The 22,477-nt window shown below is 38.6% G+C and overlaps 1 protein-coding gene across 1 annotated transcript in view; it reads right to left on the bottom strand.

Moving 5' to 3' along the window:
- Positions 1-22,142, bottom strand: part of Ikzf2 (IKAROS family zinc finger 2) — a 138,964-nt gene extending 116,822 nt beyond the window's left edge. Inside the window, exons 1-3 of the mRNA XM_055617037.1 lie at positions 22,120-22,142; positions 19,174-19,244; positions 18,299-18,403 (exon numbers count right to left, since the gene is read on the bottom strand). Coding sequence (XP_055473012.1) covers positions 18,299-18,403; positions 19,174-19,207 — 139 coding nt within the window. The 5' untranslated portion in view covers positions 19,208-19,244; positions 22,120-22,142. The remainder of the gene's footprint in view (positions 1-18,298; positions 18,404-19,173; positions 19,245-22,119) is intronic.
- Positions 22,143-22,477: the final 335 nt, after the last annotated feature.

Below are 22,477 nucleotides of genomic sequence, written 5' to 3'. Positions count from 1 at the left end.
TTGATTTCTTAATGGATTACTGCTGCACAAATTTACACTCACCAAAAAACCCATCAATCTTTGGGTAATAATTATAAACCTATCACAGTACATAGAGCATTTCGACTGGATTGAAACTTACTGCTATCTGCCGGGAAATGACCAATTTTCTATTTCTCTGGTTCCAACCACAGTACAGAATGGTGAACAGCTACTTACATCAACTGCTATTATAGGCTGCTGTAAGAGCCCCCACACCTATCATCTGTAAATTGCTATTACAGAGGTAAACAACCAAGTCCTTGTGGACTTTTTCTTTTAATTCATTAGCCGTGAAAACTGTAAATAAAATAGGTAGAAGACAGTTATGCTTATTAATTATCAAAGGCCTTTCATTACTGGCAGGTTGTGGAGAAGGGGTCAATGGGACCTTGACAAGAGTTATGCTTCACAGTGTTGCGCCTCTCTCCAGATCTGAGCCAGAAGCTTTGCAATAAGCAAGATACTAAGGTAGGTGTCTGTTTAAGCCCTAAATTGTTTCTGCTAAATATCATTTTTTATTAAATGCCCAGTGGGACACCATTACAATGAAGATACTTTCCAAAAGAAAATCCCATTATGCCAGCTCCACCCAGCATTCCTTAGTCACTGGATAATGACATGAAAAGGTACTGATCAATTAAGGTTTTCATAGCCAGACTTTCCAGCTGTGGGGTCTAGATAATACCACCTCTTTCCAGACAGTCAATCTCAATCTGAACACCTTATTTTAACTACAATGGGCAAAGTCATATAATGACCCGAATACAGTAGGTTAGAATCTATAGTATACTTGTCCTAATCAAAATTTTGAGTACACACATTCAATTTTCTAAAATGCAATGAGTTTTTTTTTTCATAGAATTAACTAACTTTTTTTTAAGTGTATTTCCAAACATTCTAGGAAATGAGATTTGATTTTTGTTATAAAGCATTTACTTTCCTAAGTACTATGAGACCATTAAATTACAACGATAATCAAGCATAATAATTAAAATACTATTAAGTATAATACAAAATCAAATAGAAAAGCTAAATAAAGTTCGCATCGTAAAAATCAACAAAATAGGCTTGTGAAGAAACAGATTTGTGAGAGTAAAATTTAGAGAGTAAACTTAGCTTTTTGTTTGTTTCTTAACACAGATACAAATATTGTAAACACTATCGCAATCAATTCAGAAAAATAAATAAATCTCTGTGGTCTGCTGTGTCCCAGTGAATACAGGTGTCCAGTCTGTGTTGCAAATGAAGCAAATGCACAGGTAAGTGGGGGTGGGAGAAAGCAACACCCTGTTAGAGCCACAAGGCAAGGCATTCTATCACTGGACTCCCTCCTGTGCGATCTCAGCCCTGTGGACAGATCTCCACAGTGCAGGCTTTGGAGTGGATGTGGTGGCATAATATACCATGATTGCTTTACAGAGAATTCGTTGGACTGAAGGAACAAGATAGCAAGCCAATTAATTCACGACTCTATGTTTATTGTGTACTATGCTCCTGGCTGTAGTACAGGTATTGAGGCTACTAATGTTCCTCAAGTATGTATTGAGAGAAAAGGGATATAAATTCAATGGTTTCAGACAGTGTTAGGGCAATAAAATTGAGAAATATTAACAAATGTCTAGGAAGGGCTTATTATAACTATTGAGCATCAGTCAAGAGGCAACCAAAGAAATGAGTTAAGAAAATAAAGACAACTTCAATTAAGACATAGAAAGAGTGCTGAGAGGGAAATCAATTTGTCTTGTCAAGAAAAAACAAAGCAGAAAAGAACAAATATAAAGAGGTCCTTACAGACTTTGAAAACTGATTTTCATTTATTCTATTTCAATGGAAAAAAAATTTAAATTTTTGTAGCAGTGGAATTATACTGATTCTAGCTTAGAAAGCCCAGGTCTATGCGCTGTGTAATTATTGGCAATAAAAATGGCAGAATGAGATCAGAAGACCAGTTATAAACTGCCACAGAATTTTAGACTTAAATAACTGCAGACTGAAGTGACTGGATAGGGCATGGAAAGACCAGCTGCCATCCAGGAGATACTTCAGAAGAGCAGGTGATGAAGGACTGGAAGTTTGAAGAAAGCAATGGTACTAGAGATGGTTATGTCAAATCCACCTGAAGTCTCTATAGACATCATGAGAGAAGAGGACCTGCTAACGAGACAGACTGGTGAGTAGAAGATTCTCTATTCCACTGACTCCAAAACCTCTGGGTGATAATTCCCCAATTTCCTTTTCCTAGAGAGGATGACGCATCTTACACTACCACCCAAAGCTTCTCCTTGATGATGCTAACGCCCTGGGTCACCTTCTTTACCTCAATAGACAATCCAGAAAAGGCGAACACAGTAGAAAAGGAAGCACAGTAACCAGTGTTCTGGCTAAGCTCGGAGTCTCACAGACAGCAAAAATGTGAACCCACTGCATTCAAAGCAGGAGGGCTTTTAAAACAATAAGTGCTTCTCAATAAAATGATAAATGCAATTAATAGCAACCATTCAGACACGTGATCCTGAAAACACATTAACATCTCAAATACCCATAAGCTTAACAATGAAAAGAAAGCAGGTGGGGCATACTGAACTATCCAATCACTCTTGGGGGCCAACCGGTTGCTTGCTTTTGTCCTTAGAACTGAATCATTTTTTTTGAAATCTGAATCTGCTGTATAATTTTATACAAGTATATAATATATTCTGATTAAACTCTTTCATACTGTCTCTTATGTCCTTCCTGCCCCTGCCAACCTCCTATTCAGAACTGTCCCTTTCCCAGATTCATGATTTTTGGTTTTGGTTTGTGACCTATTTAGTTTAACTAGGACTATCTGTAATCTATGTAACCACTGGACCGGAAGTGTCCACTGGAACCTGATAGGGTCGTCGGGGGCCAGCCAATTTTTAAACTGTGATTTAAAACAAACTTCAACAGATGATGAAAATATTTTATAGTGGCTCAATGCACTCATAAAATTACAAAAAAAAAAGTCATTCAACTGCATATTGATTAGAGCAAAAGGTTCTTTTCAACCTGTAAATGCACAGGACTCATTATCATTAAATTGTTACTCCAGATTTACAAACTCATGCTTATACCTTCAGTTGGAATTACACATGCTGCTTTCCTATGTAATGTTCCCAGTTAAATATTAAAGACTTAATTCCCAGATCTTTGTGCCAACCAAATTACATTTTTATGAGTCTGCAGACAGCATACAATTTTGTTGTAATATTAAAAAAAAAAAAAAAAGGTTAGAAAAGATTCAGCATTAAGAAGATGCCCTGTGGCAGGGAGATGCCTGGGAAGTAGAGTCTGAGACCTGAGCTTCTCCTGAGATCCACAGGATGGCAGGAAAGAAGGGAAACCCATTCCTGAAAGTTGTCCAGTGACCAGCTCATGTATGCCTTCATAACCTTGCATACACACACATTCTCTATCTCCATAAATGGAATAAAAAGATGCCCCGTTAAAACACAACACGGTTTGATATTCCCTAAACTAATGAACACACTGCCTATACCTTTCAGCTCTAGGGATCTTGACAGACCGGATAATGATTACTCATCTAGCAAACCGCCTGGACATTGCTTAGATATATTTAAACAATATTTCAGGAAAAGATTAAACTGAGGGGGAAACGTTCTGTAACGGCTCTGTCTTTCACCCCAGGTACTATTATAATAATGACATCATGGACAGATGTGATAATTACCACAACTGTCGGAGGAAAATTGAGGTCTGGCCTCACGCCCCAGCATAAACAGAGCTGTCCAACAGTTTCAAAGAAGAGCCATTTTGACTCATGTTTCTTAATAAGCTTTCATTTCTAAATTCCAGATAAAAGCCAACTAAAAACAATAGTAGTACATACCATTTTCATGTGTCTACTGAAGGGCCAATTTATGTTTGAAAGAATTTAGACCAGAGAGATTAGCAATACTATTGGAAAGAAGACGAATAACAATGACTTTAAAACTCTAACTTTAAGCGTTTCTGCCTCTTAACTCAGGCTTTCTACCCACGAATAACAAAACTGGGGTCAAAGTTTTAGCCCCTTTTGTTAGGGTTTGAGCATCTGGATGCCCCCCAGCAAACGCTCCTGGAGTCATCTCTAAACAGGACTGATGCTGCCCAGAAGTTTCCTACCGCCCAACTGAGAATTCTGCTTGGATGGATATGCAGAAGACAGTTAGCGGATGCTCACTCAGGGCATCCATTTGAAAATTGGGTGATGTGATTCCCTGGTGTCCTCAACAGAGAACATAACCGAAATGACCAAACTGGTGGGTGGCTGATGAGGTGGCATCTAGACTAGCTTGGATGGCTGTTTAATTCACTCAGCCAGCCCACACAGATTCACTTGCAATGTGTCCCAAAGTCCACAGACAGCTTTCTTAATAGAAAGACTGCAGTGGGCACTGTGTTAGCAAGCTTTTGTGTAAATGAGGAACTCCTTTTTTTTAAAAAAAAAAAAAAAAAAAAAAAAAAAAACTGGGTCCTGAAATGCATTAGACAATGTAAGAAAAGCTTTCTAAGATTCCTTTATGGATCCCTACAATCAGAAAAGACAGTTTGTCCTAGTTCACAAACTAGTAAATGAAAACGAAATACTATACAACCCAGACACAAATCCCAGCTCCAAAGCCCTACCCTGTCTGCTGCCCTCGGGTTACACAAACTGGACAGAAATGGTCATTTTCCCTGCCCTCAAGCAGTTTCCAGTTCCACAGGGGAGATAAGCTGAGCCACAGTCACCAAGTAATGAGGGAAAAGAGATAATCTCTTCCCAAATTTTAGAGAAGACACTGCTAAACAGAAGGGAGGGCAACAGATATCATGTTTACACCCAGGAACGTTTGACCAAGGGTTAGTTAATGTCTGTACATGGAAAAAAAATTTACATAAAAATTCTGCTATGAAATCTTTGGGAAAGCCATTCCCTCCTATCCTTGATTCTTCATAGGATAAGGGAGAAACCAGACTGGACATGTCTGACACATGTCTAACACAAAGTTTTGCGATGTGGGACAGAGAGTTAGGACAAGGGGCATACCGGATGATTACTATGGAGGTTCTTGAAATTTGAGAGCCCACCTCAGGAGTTCACTCACTGAATAATCTCTATATGTAGGCAAACAAGTTCACAGTAAAGAAGAAAGAAAAGTCAAAAAATAAAAGTAAGTCAGCTGGACACAGTGGTGCACACCTGTAATTCCAGCACTCACGGAGGCAGAGGCAGGGAGATCTCTGTGGGTTCGAGGCCAGCCAGGTCTAAAAATCAAGTCCAGGAGAGCCAAGGCTACACAGACAAAGCATGACTCGGAAAAAAAAAAAAAAAGTCAATGTGGACAAGGCTGAGTAGGAAAGTCTACCCTGTCCCCAAACGGTTTCTGAGTCGCCATTCTTAAAAGAAACGTGTTACTACTGCGTAATTACCACTTCAATTATTCCCCACACAAACATCACAGGTTTGTTTGTGATTGGCTTTAATTAGGTAATTTTGTTTTCATTGCTTTAGTAATTGATTTGAACACAACAACATTAATAACTGCTTTATATCTGGGTACAAGCTTAGTTTCAAATAATATTTGTAAGTCTGTTTATCTGAACACAGATAAACCCATACCTATGAAAAAGCAAAATATCTAGACAAACACTCCACCACCTGACCTCCATCTGCAACCCCTGTCTTCTACTTTGATGCTGTTTTTACTAGCCAGTGTTTTTAGGCTCAAACACTTAAGACACGAGTTTTCCTAACCATCCACCCTCCCATTTCCAGGTATCTGAAGAAGCCTGTTTCTTCCCCCGAATCCAAGGCTTATCCGTTCACCTTCCTTCTTGGGAACCACTCTTACTGCCGAGTTTCTCACTCAGGCAAGTAGGTTCCTTGATTGACTGATAAATTCTGATTTTCCTTTGTTTATATTTTCAGAGAGAATAAGAACAGAAGGATCCTGTTTCATTTGCCATTTGACTGTCTGCTAGCTCTTATTTTATCAGTGGAGTTGTTTCTTTCCCTCGCTTTTGAATTCGCTGATTCTTGGGCTGTCTTTGATTTTTCTATTATTCCACCCCTCCCCGTGCTCTCTTCTTTATTTTACTAGTCCTACCCTATTGATAATATACAAAACCAGTTTCTGTCTAAACACACTCATATAAATAAAACAGCAATATTGGTCTGTGGAGATGGCTAAGCGGTAAACTGCTGGCTGTGCAGGCATGAAGACCTGAGTTCAGATCCCTAGAACCCACTTTTTAAAAAGCCAGTTGTGACAGCACGCTCCTGTAACCCTAGCTCTGGAGGGTACAGAGATAGATCCCAGGTCTAGTCAAATCTGTGAGTTGTGGCTTCAGTGGGGGACTGAGTCTACAAACAGTACTGCAGAGAGCAAAAGAGGAAGGCAGAGGACGTTGACCTCTGGCCTCACATATGCTCCCCCCCCCCCCGCGCAATAAAAATAGAAAAATAAAACTTAGAAACATGAAGCACCACTCAATGGAGTCATAAACTGATGGGCATGCAGAAGAATAATGAGGCTGTTATAGGAAAGTAAACCTGCTTATCCTATATGAGACAGAACAGAAAATCTACGTGTAAATGTAGACTCCTTCAACTCATACTTCTTTTACCATTATCTGCTACAGTTTCTCCCTTGTCCTTGCCAGAAATCATTTTAACATCTTGATGTGCATTGTTAAGTGCACAGCATCTTAATCTATGAATGAATGTCACTCACGTTTGGGAGGACAACATATCTGGAAATTCAACTGTAGTATAGTCATGAAGAAAATCCTTTACAGAAAGAAAGAAGGAAAGAAAGAAAGAAAGAAAGAAGGAAGGAAGGAAGGAAGGAAGGAAGGAAGGAAAGAAAGAAAGAAAGAAAGAAAGAAAGAAAGAAAGAAAGAAAGAAAGAAAGAAAGAAGGAAAGAAGGAAAAAAACTTTACACAGCCTGGTGGTGTAGTACCAGCACTTAGGAGGCAGAGGCAGATGAACTGCTGTGAATTTGAGGCCAGCCTAGTCTACAAAGTGAGTTCCAGGATAGTCAAAGCTACACTGAGAAACCATCTTGAAAAGAAAAAGAAAGGAAGGAAGGAAGGAAGGAAGGAAGGAAGGAAGGAAGGAAGGAAGGAAGGAAGGAAGGAAGGAAAGAAAAGAAGGAAGAAAACAAAAAGAAAAATCAAAAAAGAAACACTTTTTAAATAACTTAAATAGGTTTCCATAAATATGAGGATAAGATTTGTATACAGAAATGCCCCCAAGCTTCAGTATTTACCCTCCGTAGCATCTGGCCATTTGGTGTAACATCACTGCCATTCAGGGTTAAACTCCTGGGATCCCAGGTGGAATCAGCTCTCATACAGAACAGCTCCACATTTTAATACATAACAGCTCCACATCTTTGAAAGATGGCCAGCTAACTTAATTTATTTTTATTTTAATTGCACAAGTAACAATTTGTTCTTTATAAGAGTTCCAAAGAATGTAAACCTCGTTAGTATTAAAAACAAACAAACAAACAAACAAACAAAAAGCCTGTCTATATTTACAAATCATAAAACTATGTAAAAAGTGCAAGGTTTTCTCTTGGTTGTGGTTTTACACAAACATTCACATATATGCCTTAAGATAACTAGCATTATCCTGTGTAAAATGGAATGAAATCTATTGCCTAATTTACTAATAGGCTCTCTGATTTATTGATTTTTTTACTCACATTAAAGCCAATCAAATTCATTAAAACATAAACAGATTTAGCTTTACGGTGGTAACTTGTATAAAAACAACCTGTGGCTTCATGTTGCTGAGACATACCGGCATCTATTTTTTTTTTTTTTTTTTTTTTTTTTTTGTTTCTTCTGTTCCCCAGATCTTGAACCTGAACAGTCATTGGATCATAAACTTGAGACAACGGTGTTATTCACACTTTTGAGAATTGTGATCAACAGCAAATACCAGTATTCATTTCCTAGTCTGTATAAGCAGTATCAACTATTTTAAAATACTTTATGAAAGTTTAATATTGTAATAGAATTCACTCTATATTTCAAAATAAAGTATTTGTCAGTATTTTTGCTGAAATTTAGAAACACTACCCCAAATGAGTAGATAGTGCCTATCTATTGGTTAGCAGTCACAAATCCTATTAAAAGGCCCACTTTTCTACTTTCAGATGATGAAGAAGTGATCTCAGCAATTCTTTTTAAAAGAAATAGATGGAAGAGTCTTTTGTAATCAGCAATTAAACAAATTCTTAGTCCTATAAGCTACATAAGGGCCACTTTTCAACGTAAGCAGTAATCAACGTATTAAAACAAGTAATATCTGACCATCTAAAAGGTAAAGATTTGTACAAGTCTAATTAAAAGATCATATATAAAACATTTTATAGGGAAAACTATTTCTGCATATAGCTACTATGCATTAAAATATGTGTGTTTTAAACTACAAAAGTAAAACATGAAACCGTATGAGAATGGCCATAGGAAAAAAAACATGTCTATACATTATAGCAGAAACAATGGTGCCTCTTTAGAACTTAACTGGAAATGCTTCACATTAATTCGACTGAAAGAGAATAAAATAGTACCCTCAGCACTTCAAAACATTGCCAAGCCTTACATTTAGTAAGAAGTAGGCAGAGTTGATACAGTCAGGTGTAAGGAGATCTACAGCTTCAATGATAATAAGAGAGTAACGACAAAAATGTCAAGGGTGTCGACACCATGAATGTTAATTTATTAGAACGTGACTTTTCACTGATTAATTACATGCTCTTCAAAATATCTGCAGCGCACAAGAAAAGTTAATTGAAGCATTTCATCTTGTACATGCTACTAAAAACAGCTTTAAATAAGTGACAGAGAGCTGCCTGTAAAATTACATATGGAATTCAATCTGTAAACTCTAAACGTTCTGTGTAAAGATGGCACAATAGTACTGAAGACGATGAGACCTCACGGGAGCACTTAAAGCACAGTTATCTTAGGTCCCACTGAAAATGATTGGACAAGAAATCTTAAAGAGATCTGTAGACTAGACAGATCATCTTTTGGGGACTGCCTTCAAGATAATAAATCTTTTAGAATGAGATATTATAAAAATAAACACATACTTAGAATACACAGGTGAATTAGGATTTGTAAGTTATTTAACATCTAAGAAATCAAAATTGCAAATTTTTTCAACTTAGTCAAAAGCACCTTAAATAGACATGCAATCTTTTTTCATTCAATAAATGTTTTCTGGCCTCCTCCAGGGCATACCTATGTGGGGACTAGAGAGACAGATAAAATATGACCACGAGCCTCAATGATAGCTGCAGAAATCTCAGATTTACTTCTTTGATGTTGCCCTACAATACAAATATTGCTTTTAAAAAATTCTTTAATTTGCACTCATTATTTAGAATATCTTTTATAACAGCTAACATGAAGTATTGTAATTTTGAGAGAGGATCTCATTTGCAATGGTCAGATTACATGAGCAGTTCTAGGGAATTAAAGTTTTGGTTTCATTCATCAGTCTTGAGCTCACTGAAGGCAACTTTTCCAGGTATCAGAGCTCTTTCCCATCTTCACCTAAAGCATCATGAAGGCCTCTTAAACTGCTGACCACATCATCTGCCAATCTGTCTCTGCGAATCCAAGTAGAAATTTATGACAGTAAGAGTGGAGGAAGACTTTACAGGCAATCTAAGATTGCCTTTATGGAGTTAAGCTATATAACCAACATTTAACAAATTTAAGACAGATATAAATCATATTAAAGAAAATGAATAGATCCCAGGCCAGCAAGTATTGCTTATAACTTGATTACATGTATTTATGTAGGTAATAGATGGAATTTGGCTGAGGTAGCTGAGGAAGGTAGGAGAAGAGGAGGAGGAAGTAGAAGATTATTATTATTATTATTATTATTATTATTATTATTATTATTATTATTATTATTATTATTTCATTGAGCTTTGGGATGAAACCAGAGCTGAGGAGCCTAAATTCGCTACCACTTAAAGGAGAAGAGACTGCATCAAAAAAACTTCAGCTGCAGAGACAGCACCTGTCTATGTGAGGCTCAATACACTGCACCATTAAATACTTGACTCTGTAACTCTCACCAAATGGCCTCTACCCATTACCCATGTTCACAAGACATAAATGATCTGATTAAGCCATGGATGGCTGGGGTTGGGGGGAGTAGAGACCCTATGTTACAGAATGAAATACAGTTCACTTGAACCCTTAAAGACAGCCTCTTCGAAACACCTCATAGTTTTCCATTCTTTAACATCGGCCACATACCACATAAATTAAGTGCTCCATAAATGTTTGCGAGACCAATTAAATACTCATTTTAGAGAGTTCTTAAGTTTCATACATAACGGAAGTCTCAGGTGGTTTAATATTCATATGAACTATGATGGCATATTAGGAAATTACAATTTTAGATCAAATTATCCAATACACATTTTTAAACAAAAATGTTAATTAAGGTATCAGTTGCAACACATTGTTCCATAGGTAACATCATAGATTTTTTTTAATCGTATAATACATATATAGTATCTATATATTTATCTCAAAGTTCTGAAAAAGAATCTGGATTTGAATGCTAACATTCTTTGACTACGTAGCAGAACTGACTGACACTTAGCTAGCCATTGGTCATGTATTATAAAATACGTGGTTATTAAGAAAGATCCAGGTTACAGAATAAAGGTAATTTATAGAGTATAAACATTGGATTTATGGCACATGTTAGGCTTATGGCTTTTAAATATACATATATGTATGTATATAATTTATAATACTAAATATACCACAAACGTTTTAAATGGAAGGGCTGGGATATTTTGTTGAAAAACCAGTGAGTCAGTTACACAAGTTAACTCAACTTCTGAAAATAGAAAGCAAAAAAAGATTCTGTTAAGCAAAAAGTTTACAAATCCTGTGCTTATTCATTTCAACAGAGAATTTTTACTGAATCAGATAATTGAGATAATAAGGCGACTGATCAAAATTCTAACAATTACTGATGAGTGAAATTTTAAGAAACACTAGTGTTAAAGTAATAGCGGAGTAAAGTAATAGAAATGAAAAGGCATTGTAGTCACTAATGAAGACTTCATATTTCAATCTACCCTGTCCCTTATTGACTATCCCCTTCCAAATTCAAAACTAGAACTTTTATTTTTCCAGTAACTTAGCTGTAAGTATTCCCTGTCTTTGCTGACTGACAGAACACACCCCAATCTCACCAGAAAGTTAAGGGTCAATCCTCAATGCTCCATCTCCTTAACTCTGCTGTCAAAGTCCTGTCCACTTTAAAATGCGACCCACAGCCTTCTCCTTCTCTTCATCCCACTACCACCAGCTCTCATGGCTGGTCACTTTAGTCATTACAGCAGCCTGTTAAAGATGCACCAACTCCCCATCCAGAGCCTGCTCCCCTCCTGTTACAGACACTAAAATCCATGTCAATCAAAAAGCTGAAGTCACCTGCTTTGTTGGTACCCTGGGCTCCACTAATAGTTAATGCCACATTTCCTGTCATACAAGATATTCCAGCGACCAACCTTGATTAATTCTCCAGAGCCATCTCTGGCTTCAAATTCCTACAGACCAACTTGACTCTCCAGAAATACCAATCTGCTTGTTTCTCTTTCCCAGAATGCTGTGTGGTATTTCTCAGCCCTCCCTGGGAGTAGACATTTAATGAAAGTCTTTCAGTTCTCCCCTAACTCCTTTGTACTTACAACATGTCAGCTCAAACAGCTTCTCTCTAGAACACTCCCTATGAAATCGTATGACTTCTCACCTCCTCCTACCAAGACTCCACTTACTACAATATGATACTGACAGTAAGTTTCTGTCTGTTCCAGAGTATACTTCCCACAGGAAAAAATAGTATACCCCTCCACTCACCCCTTCTTGTGAACAGCAGGCAAACATTTGCTAAATTAATCAACTAGAATAATATAGCAAAATGCCAAAGGTCTAAGATTACCAATTATATTTCGAATTGACTCCAAACAACCAAACTATCACATCAAAAATGTACAAATGTGGCCTACAAAGTGATTACGAGATAAGAATTTATGGCACTGTGGGCTAGAGAGAGGTCTCAGTGTTTAAGAACACTGACTGCTCTTGGGGGGATCTGAATTGGGTTCCCAGAACCCCTCACCATCTATAATTTCAGATCCAGGGGACCAGACAGTCTCTTCTGTGCTCTGCACGCCCCTGAACTTGTGCACACCTATCCCTATACAGACACACCCCTGAATATAATTGAAAACAAAACAAGTCTTTATAACAGAATCTACCATACTGAATTCAGAAGCATTAAATGAGATTAAGTTTTAGATGGGAGCTCTAGGAAAGAACTGAGCAGCAAGTGGATGGAAATCGCCATCAGGGCTTTGTCTTTGGTCAGTCTTAGTGACTACAGTCTTTGGGGCACAAATGATAAAGTGATTTACCTCTACATGTAGTAAAATGAAAAGCCTTTACTTACAAACACTGATGTGAGTAAAAGAAAAATCCAACGCACAGGCAAACTCAGCTACTTTCTAGCTCTATGCTTCTATAAGATCTCTTCTAGGAGATATTTATCTTCTATTTTAATGCTAAATTATCACAGATACTGTCTCTGCTCCATGGCCCCATGCAGTAAACAGACAGAGCAATAGGCACAGATTTCACACAGACCTAGATCTGAATATGATCTCTTTTCCTTGTGAGTCATTTTACATAACAAACAAACAAACAAACAAACGAAGATATTGACTCTTCTGAGCAACAACCTCGGTAATCATGCATCACATTTGACAACGTGTTGCTAACTGTGCTGAGCAGCTTTCATGTATTACCTCAATTAAACATCACAACAGCCCAGTGAGGTAGGTTTCAGTTACCCTAAAATAACAGGTAAGAAACTGGAGCTGACAGGTGTCAAGTAAAATGCTGAGCTTTGCATTTACGGTGTGTGTGAGTGGTAGTAAGTTATTTAGGGAACGAGAATTCTAGCATGAGGCGGTGACCGATCACACACCTTCTGATGTTCAGTTCATCCTCCCAGATGGAGAAATTCCTTCCCCTTAGAGAGTTATTGTGGAGACTGAGTAGATAATATGGGAAGCATTTGGCACAGCCTCTGAGAGGTGGCAGTACCCTCAATAACATGGACAAGCCCACCTCCCCGAAATGCAGCAACGGTAAGAACTGTACAGGACGAAATCCACAAGTGTTCCTAAATATTCCTTCTAGGGTTTCAAAGTGGAGAGCTTCGGGATCTCTCTTCACAAAGGGGAAGTATCATCAGATTACTGTATTTATTTATTTATTTGTTTATTTATTTATATAAAGTAAAAAACAGCAACGTCTACTACTTCACTTTTGGACTGTGATATTTGTTTCCCATTTTATCATAAGATCAGAATACATGAATAATCAAAATTGATCAGTGTATCAGAAGGGAAAGAGGAGCACTGGACCCAGAGGTCTCCCTGGAAAGCCGCTCTCGGGACGATTGGCAGTGAACTGAACCAATCATATAACATTTAAAAAGAGGCGGAAACACAGAGTTTGACATAGATACATAACCTTTCTACAAAAAGTCATCTTGTTTTTCAAAGACAGACCTTAAATCTCACCTCTAAGCAACCTAAATGGAGTCGCGAGGTTGGATGAGGGGCACAGGAAGAAATGCAATGGTTTTGCTGTTCATGACCTGCAAAGTCTTGCTCACACTTGCTCCTTTTGTAACTTTTTCCCATCTGTCTCCTTTGGAGACAGTCGTGACACTCAACCCTGACAGCTTGAAGGCATTAAATCAAAGCTTTGTGTTGTTGTCCTCAATTTTCTAGCCAAAGAAAACCAAATGTCAGTAGATACCCGCACACATGTGTGCGCGTGCGCGCGTGCGTGCGCACACACGCAGACATCACCGCTATGAGCCAAACAGACTTAGGCTTTCCATCAGACTCATCTGGTGCTACGTTGGGGTGTGTCCTATGGAAATGCAGCCGAGGATGACTGCCAAACTAAGCGGCAGAGGACAGCTCCGAAAGCCAGGGAACCCCATCCTGAGCTATTCCGCACAAACCCCGTCGGAGGGCAGCGTGACAGGAGCACTGACATCGCACCATCCACATACCAACGTTCCTCTACTTCTGAAATTCTCTTTTGTTTTCTTCTTGCCACTAATATACGGGTCCACAACGGACACAGCAGGCACCATCACAGGCTGACATTGCAGGGACCACAGTTAGCTAATCAACCCGCAAGATAATGACCCAACTCTGAGAATTTTGTCTTTCTTAAGTGACGGAAGAGGTCAACTGATCTCTTCCAGCCTCCATTCTCACACGTGAGAAATGGAACTCATGGTGCACGTCTGCTTCACTGTGTTCTAAAAATGGAAACTAGCTATGAAAAGAAGGAATGTAAAACGCTATGAAAAGAGTAAACTAGATTCCTTGACCTGATTATTAGTGAGAGCCTTGTAAAACTAGAATTACTACTTCTTCTGATTCGATGCATGCCACCCGGCCATCAAGCTGACTGATCAGCAGTAGAGACTGCATGGCTGCCCCTCCTAGAACCTTAAAGCAATAGAAACAATGTTTAAGTCACGGTGTATTGGCATATCATTAAAGTTATAACTGCTAATAAAATTCATTTTTTGGCCTAAAAGTAGATGTAAGAAAAAAAAAAGATTAATTTAGAACCTTAAAAAAAAAAAAGTTCAAAGACCGATAAGATGGTTCAGGGGGCAAAAAGGTTTGCTGCTAACCCAGAAAGCCTGAGTTCGATACCCACGATCCACAGAGCAGAAGGCAGTAGCTGAGGCCAGCAAACTCTTCTATGGCCTTGCCATGCATACCATGGCCTGTACACATGAATACTCATTAGTTGGTTATTGTAATTTTCTTTAAAAAAAAAAATTTAAATGTTACAAACAGTCAGCTGTAAGGACTGAATAGTTTGAAAGTGATACTGAACCGAGGGCACAAGAATTGGGAATGAGCTGGCCCAGAAACAGACTGAATCACAAGATAAGTTTCATCTCACGGGTCAAAACGCAAAACACAATTTCTATATCGTTCTGAGTTGTCTATCTCAGATTCTTAACTTCCAGACTCTGTTTCTAAAATCACTTAACACCGTGTGTTTTCAGTAGCCATCAAGGCACATCCTGTCATCCCTGACACTGAAAGTTGTCAGCAAACTCAATTTGGACACTAATGATCTCGGGGCAACAGTGCCCATCCTCCTATCAAAGAGATCCGCATTCCAGAAGAATAAGTCTAAAGTGTTCTATGAAAATCACGCTAAAACACAGGGAAGAATCACTATAAGACGTTAGGATCACTAATTCCGGTTACTTCCTTGAAGGTTATCTTACTCGTGGTTTTAAAACTCAAGACTGCCAGGCATTATAACATTCTTCCTTCTCTAACAATTCACCCCCACTCTATTCTAATACTGTCAAGTAATGATAGCTGCTGTCATTATTTTTATGCCATAGTAGGGAGCTGGAATATAGATGCCCTTCATCTTAGACTAGTCACTGACTCCGCTTAACGGAAGACTGGTACCTTATAGTGATACTGACCCCTTTCCTGAAGGCAGAGTCAGTGCTTTATCTCCAGCGTTTACTGCTGCTATGGCCAGGAAGCTAGTTTATGAAAGGCCAAGGCTTGTTTTTGTTTTTGTTGTGGTTGGTTGGTTTTTACTTTATTCTAAGCTTTTAAAATTGAATTCTTTCCCCCTCACACATAGACGCTTCTATCCTGTTATCAGACACTATCTTATCCTATCAGAAGAGTCTTCACATTGACCTCTAGCATTAGGACTTCTAATCCCAACTTTAATTCCACGTTTGGAAGAAACAGCCTCGAAAGAAATAAATCTGAAGATATTCTTTTAATGCACAGGACATGTGATTTCCATTGATCAAAGTCAAAGGCATATATAAACGAAGATGGAGGCAAGTGGTCTCACATAGGAGAGAATTTTCAGACCCCCACATACAAAATTTATTCCAAGTTTCAAACATCTGAGTGACCAGTTCTAGGTCTCTGCTCTAATGAACAGACGAGAGTCTTTCTCAGACAGTGTTTGCTTTGGCCATCTAAAATGCTATGATTCTCCAAGATCTAACAGAGAGGGAAACGGGGTATCTTCCCCATCTAACACCTAAGTGGGTAACCTAGATGCTGTAAATAGAGGCGACATAGAGGATGCAACAGACAGCTCTGAAGTGAGAGCCAAAACATTTAACCAGAAACTCCAAAAACACGTAAAACTTAGCCAAAAACTGTACTAACATGGAATTGCCACAGGCAGAAAATTTAAGCACACACACATACACAAAATTACCAAACCCAGTTTACAGTTGTTGGGTGAGAAAAGCTGGGGTGAGGTGACAGGCAACTCTTATTTGTTCAAATTAACCATTTCTATACTTTGCAATGTTTCTTTAATGAGAAGGGAAATGCCTTTTTGAATGAAGCACTCAGAAAAGCAGATCACAAAGGGCCAACTAAGCAAGCAAGCATTTTCTTCCTAATTTTCTGGTGGTGACTAGAGATGGCAGGCTAGTCCAGTCAACAGTTACTCTGTATTGTACATACTCAATGTTTTTAACAGTCTCTAAAGATTAACTAGGATACAATAGAACCTCTATATAAATCTAACTTACCTAACTAGACATTTTTATGAAAAAATGTTTCTGACAAATAAAGACAGCCTACCAAAGTACTAATAATATTAAATATTAAAATGCAAAACATCTATATACTATTACAGTAATATAACTTTTCTCAAATCAATAAGCAAAAGAAAAGAGTGCTACAAGATCCATTACAAGAGATTAACAATATAAAATTCAGCATGAATCACTTGACATCATCATTATTTGTCCTTTCTACACCATAGAGGAATTTTAATGCCTGCCTCAAGAATAAAATTTTCTGACTAAGTTTTCCTCATTCATAAAAAGAAAGAAAACTTTTAAATGAAATAAAGTCAAATAGTTCAATCTGATTCCAAGACAGTAGCTAAAATCATTTTAAGATAATCATTTAAAGTCTACAAACTGAATTCTAGAGTAATTCATATACTTTGCTTAGAATTCGGAAGTTTTCGGTTCTAACGTTTATAGCTTTACAGCAACTTAAGTCAGGATAGGAGACTGTGAAAGAGAAGTTCTCTCAGATAAGCAAAACTGACTTAAGAATATGCTGGTAATTAAACAGGTTATTCGATTTTATTCAGTTGTTAAATCTTCAAATAAAAAAAGTTTCCTTCATATATTACCCAAATAGAAAAGTAGTAAGTTAAACTAAATATAACATAAAACACATCCTTTCTATTTAATATTCTAACATATACCCAAAGTGCAAAGGAAACACTACAAATTGTTTTGAATTAGCAGCAACAGACCACTTGCACTTAATTCACTAATCTGATAAGACATTTTAATTAAAAGACAAACTACAGTTTTAACAAATGAAAGCATCTTGTCCTCTCACACTGACAGCCAACTGCCTTTTTATTACACTCAACATTGTAGATGACATTCCATCTCAGAAACACTGAAGCGCCCAAACAGCCATTTCTGCAATCCAAAGCATCCTTCCAAATCTTTTTTGTTTGTTTGTTTGTTTTTTTCCTGGACAATCTAACACAAACTGCTTTCCACTTTCTTAGGGAAATGGATGCAAATGAGTTTCACAAATCTTCAGTGACATTTCACTGCAAATCCTCTGAAGGAGAAACTTTTACATTGCTTTTTCTTTTTTTCTGAGAAAGCAAGTAACCCTTCAATTCTGTCACTGATGTTTTAGCTTCATACCAAGGCAGCAAAAAAAATTATTTCTTCTACTTATTGTTTACTTTTTTTTTAAGAAAAAATAACCCTGAAGAGTCCTTCAGAAATGACAAATTTCCATAATTTTCTTTTTTATCAAACAACAACAAATCTAGGTGTGAAGCTCAAAGTCAAAACAACAATAAGCAAATCCTAATATCTCTTACCCGGTACAGGTAGGCACCAGCTAGCAAACACCACCTTGGGACAGTTCAGACTAGTAAGCAGGCTCATGTTTTATGATACTAGAATGAACGGAAATAAATCTGTGTTGTTCTTTTCTTAGCAAAAGCTACAGCAGTAGCTACACCACAGAATGAGCAGACCCCCACAGACCTGAGAAATCCAAATCTCTAGCTTGAGAATTAAAAAAAAAAAAACATAAAATGAAGACTTACTGCTTGTCATGTGACTTGGTGAGGCGTGCTGTCCATTGGGTGTGCTTGAGGTGAGGTCAATGGCCATATTGGCATGCTCCCCTTCAGGTGAAAGCTCATTGTCACCTGCTTTCAAAAAATAAGATCTTTTGGTTTCTGTTCATTGTCACAGAATATCTAATTATTCAAACTGCCTTATATTCATAGGGCATGCAGAATTGAATGCTCAAGAAACATGCTTTTCTTTTAACAGAAACTACAAGGAAATAAAACACATAGTAAATGAATGAAATGGGAAAACAAAACAAACCACAACTAGCCCATAATAAAAAAAAACACGGACAAACTTTATTATCACAACACTCACAAGTCAGTGGGAATAGGGAGCACCTGAGGTCCAAAATAATTGTGAAACAGTAAGGTTTGTAAATTAATCTAATTTAATTCTTCAACATCAACATTAAATGTTCAACTTAAAGTGAACATTTTTTTAAATGTTAGCTGGGCGGTTCAAAAGACAGCTTGCTTTCCCAAAAGTGAACTTAAGAAAGTAATTCTTTCATATTATGTGTTTGAAAAAAAAAATTAAGTCACCTAGTAGTAAATCTTTAGTACACACCACACTAGAAGAAATATCTGTAGCCTGATGTATCCTGAACTTAACTTAAACAGGGAAACCAAGAAAACAGGAAACTAAAGATCTGTAATAAGTATATTTCTAGAACCCCTTATTTTGCTTCTGTTAATCCTTCCTCATACTCATTAAAAGGTAGGATGATAAATAGCAAATAAAACTAGAGAAGTTGTAACAAAAACTCGTGGCTCGGGAATCTACACGCAGGTAACACAAAGCTAACTTTAGTACCAGCAGCAAATTAATGAAAATGAATACTCACATGTTATGTAGCCATCAATAGCGTCTGTTTCCATAGTCAACGTGCAGTGCTGTAAAACAAAAGATTACGACCTTAACCCAAGGATTCCTCCCTGTATCTGCCATTAAACTCTTAACGTATTGGAAGCCCCAAGCAGTTAGTCCATGTTGCTCCTGCAACCTGTGCCCAAGAAACATACTACAGTGTACTGTGTGTGCTCATTTGCAAGTCATTGAACTCTGCAAATGATCTGATTCCCGCTGGAGATAAGTGTGCTGTCAGATGGGCTGTGGTAAGGAAAGAATGACTCTCTTAATCAAAATGTACCTGTTTTACCTGGGAGTGTGTGTGTGTGTGTGTGTGTGTGTGTGTGTGTGTGTGTGTGTGTGTTTGTGGGGGGAGAAATACAGAGTGGGATATAGCTCAAATTTGCCAACTTCAACTGCTATCTGAGTATTTTCACCATTCACTACTTCTCAAGATCGCACTGCAGTTTGAGTACTTCCCTAGTATACAGACAGCTCTATTCACAATTGTTGCAAGTTGGTTCATCATGTTCTAATAGGGAGGGGGAGAACAAACAAAACAGAAGAAAACAAAATAAAAATACTTAGTGCTGGACCTTATCCTGAAGACTTTTGCAGCACTTGGCCAACTGTCTGGCTTGCAGTGACGTTTTAGCCTACCCCAAATTCTGTGTAAGCACCTGTTCAGTGTACCCTGAGTTTCCTGACTGGCTATGGCTGGGGACCAATGCCAAGCTTACTTAAGACATTCTCATTTCCAACATTTCAGAAACTTCTGGCTGTGCACAAGGGGATCGTTTCCTCCCAAGTATGAGGAATGATTTTCATGCACGAATAACACAAAACAGAACTTAATCCCCAGAAACAAAAGTAGATTGTATGAGACGACACCCCCTAGCTTTGATTCACGTAATGAAAAGATCGATAATCTAACTGTATTCTTTGAGGGGAAAAGTTAAAGAACTGACAAGTCCTGAAGAGATTTTTTACTTATTTTTTTTTTCCTTTGGCCCTGGTCCTTTTTGCCTTTAGTTTCAAAACTCTCACAGCACCAGCAGCTAAATTATTCACAATGAGCCATTTCTGTATTGATCGCCAAGTATATTTAGCCCTGGCTCCTGGAATTTCTCCATTACTTACTGGAAAACAGGCAGCTTCACTTCTTGTCTCCAAAACCACTTCCCTTCTCCCTCCCCTCCCCTCCCCTTCACCACCAGCCTTCCCACACCTCCCACCCCCCAAAACTTTTCTTTCTTTATGGAATAATCAGATCAAATTCTCAGTAACTACATAGCAGCTAAATTCCGACCTGCTCTACTCTTATCAAATTCTTTCAATTATGATTACATAAGGCTTTCAAGAAAGGGATCCCTAAAGTTTAAACGGGAGCAGTTTCTACGGAGCTCTTACAAATGAGTCTATCTCTTTAAAAATGTACACATTTAACACACAGACGAAAAAGAAGCGTCAGTTAGAAGCAAAAGAAGTCTGCCCCATCAGTGAAATGGTTATTAAACCCTCAGAGAAGGAAAAGAAAGAAAAAGAAAAGGGAGAAAGAGAAACGAAATGTACATACAAAAGAAATTGTCCTTTGATTAAAAAACATTCATCACCATTTCCAGCTCTGTCGGGAGATCCCAGCTTCTTCTAACCCCTCAAAGAGGAGGTGACAATGTCGGGCTGAAGAGAAACGGAGAAAGAAAGAAAGAAGTTTTTTGTGTCCCCCCCCCCTTTCCCTCCCTGGCCCCCTCCAGGCCAAGCCCCCTGCAGAGTTCAAGGCGAGGAGGAGGAGGGGAAAGCACTTTACAGGTGGGTCATTCCAAGCCCGAATCCAGCAAACAGATCGGCTGATAAACAAAACCAAGAAATGAGAGAGAAGGAACACTCCCCCCCCAACAACCTCCTCCTCCTTCTCCTCCTCCTCCTCGTCCTCCTCCTTCCCCGCCCCCGCCCCCTCGTCCCTTTGGGATGGTCTGGTAGGAAAAGTCACTCAGGAATGGCACCACGTACTTTCAGGAAAGAGGAAAAAAAAGAGAGAGAGAGAGAGGGAGGGAGAGACTGAGAGAGAGGTCAGTCAGTGCTTCAGCAATGCGATTAACAAGAAGAGAAAAAACTTGATCCACCGGTTCCTTAAGAATCGACCAAAAGCTAAGACAAGAAAACTGAAAGAAAAAAAAGGGGAGGGAGGGGGTACGAGGGGAGGGACAGTCAGGCAGAACCCAGCAAGAAACCTAGGCCAACTTCACAGAACTGTTTTGTGGCCTCTGGCAAAATAGAAAAAAAAGAAGAAGAAATTAAATCTCTATTCCATCTCTTTCGCCCATACCAGAACCTGTCAAAGCGATATAACTGCTGCTTTTCTACATGTGTCACACCGGTATTTTTTTTATTATTATTATTTTTGTTTTGTTTTGTTTTGTTCTCAATTCAACAGTATAATACCTTCTATCTAGACAACTACAATTTATGCCAGGCTATCTAATCTTTCTTCTTGGAATTCAAGTTAAAACAAAGCAAGAACAAGTCCCAATCCATGACAGCTATAGAAATGAGAACTGATTAATCCATTAACATCCCAGAAAGCAGATTACAAGGAGGGGACGATACATTTAAGGCAGAGGACATCATCTTCAACCAGATTCCCTGAGCGTCCTTTACAGAAATCATTTCCCTAATCAGAGCCACAACCCATCCCTCCCCAGAGAAAAGCGTCTACATCATTATTATTACTGGTTAACAGCAACAAGTCATTCGATCACGGCACACCGCTAAACGAGATCCCACATAATTACACTCAACTTTGAAAACACTCCCCCCACACACACAACCCTCAACCCCTTTGCAAACCGTACACACGTTGATAACATAATCTATGAATCTAGAAGACAAATAAAACAAGAGCTGTCCTTTCGCCACGCAAAGAAGCCAAGCGGAGATTTACCTCAGCAGTGCATGCAGTAAAATAATCCCATCACCCTTTTGTTTGTGTTTACTGTTAGTGTGTCCTCTCCCTCTCTCTCTTTCTTCCCTTCCTGTGCCTAACGTGTGTTTGTGCACTGCAGTTGGTGGTGGAAACTAAGGCAGTGGATCTGTAGCTAAGGGTAATCCTGTTTTTACTTCCTCCATCTTCAGCGAGGAGCAGGGTTAGCCCGGGACAGCTGGTCAAACCCCGAGAAACCGATCCGGCGGAGCCCGAGCACATCTCCCCCGCCGGCCGGCCGGGCTCGCGCAGACGCCCGCGGGCGGGCGGGCGGGCGGAGGGCAAGCTGACGTGTAGGAGATCGGAAGAGCGCAGCTGA

The sequence above is a fragment of the Psammomys obesus genome, unplaced genomic scaffold (assembly GCF_907164565.1).
Source record: "Psammomys obesus unplaced genomic scaffold, mPsaObe1.curated_primary_1811, whole genome shotgun sequence".
NCBI classification, from domain to species: Eukaryota; Metazoa; Chordata; class Mammalia; order Rodentia; family Muridae; genus Psammomys; species Psammomys obesus.
Note: the sequence above shows the minus strand (reverse complement) of the source record. Positions and strands in the feature narration are given on the sequence as shown.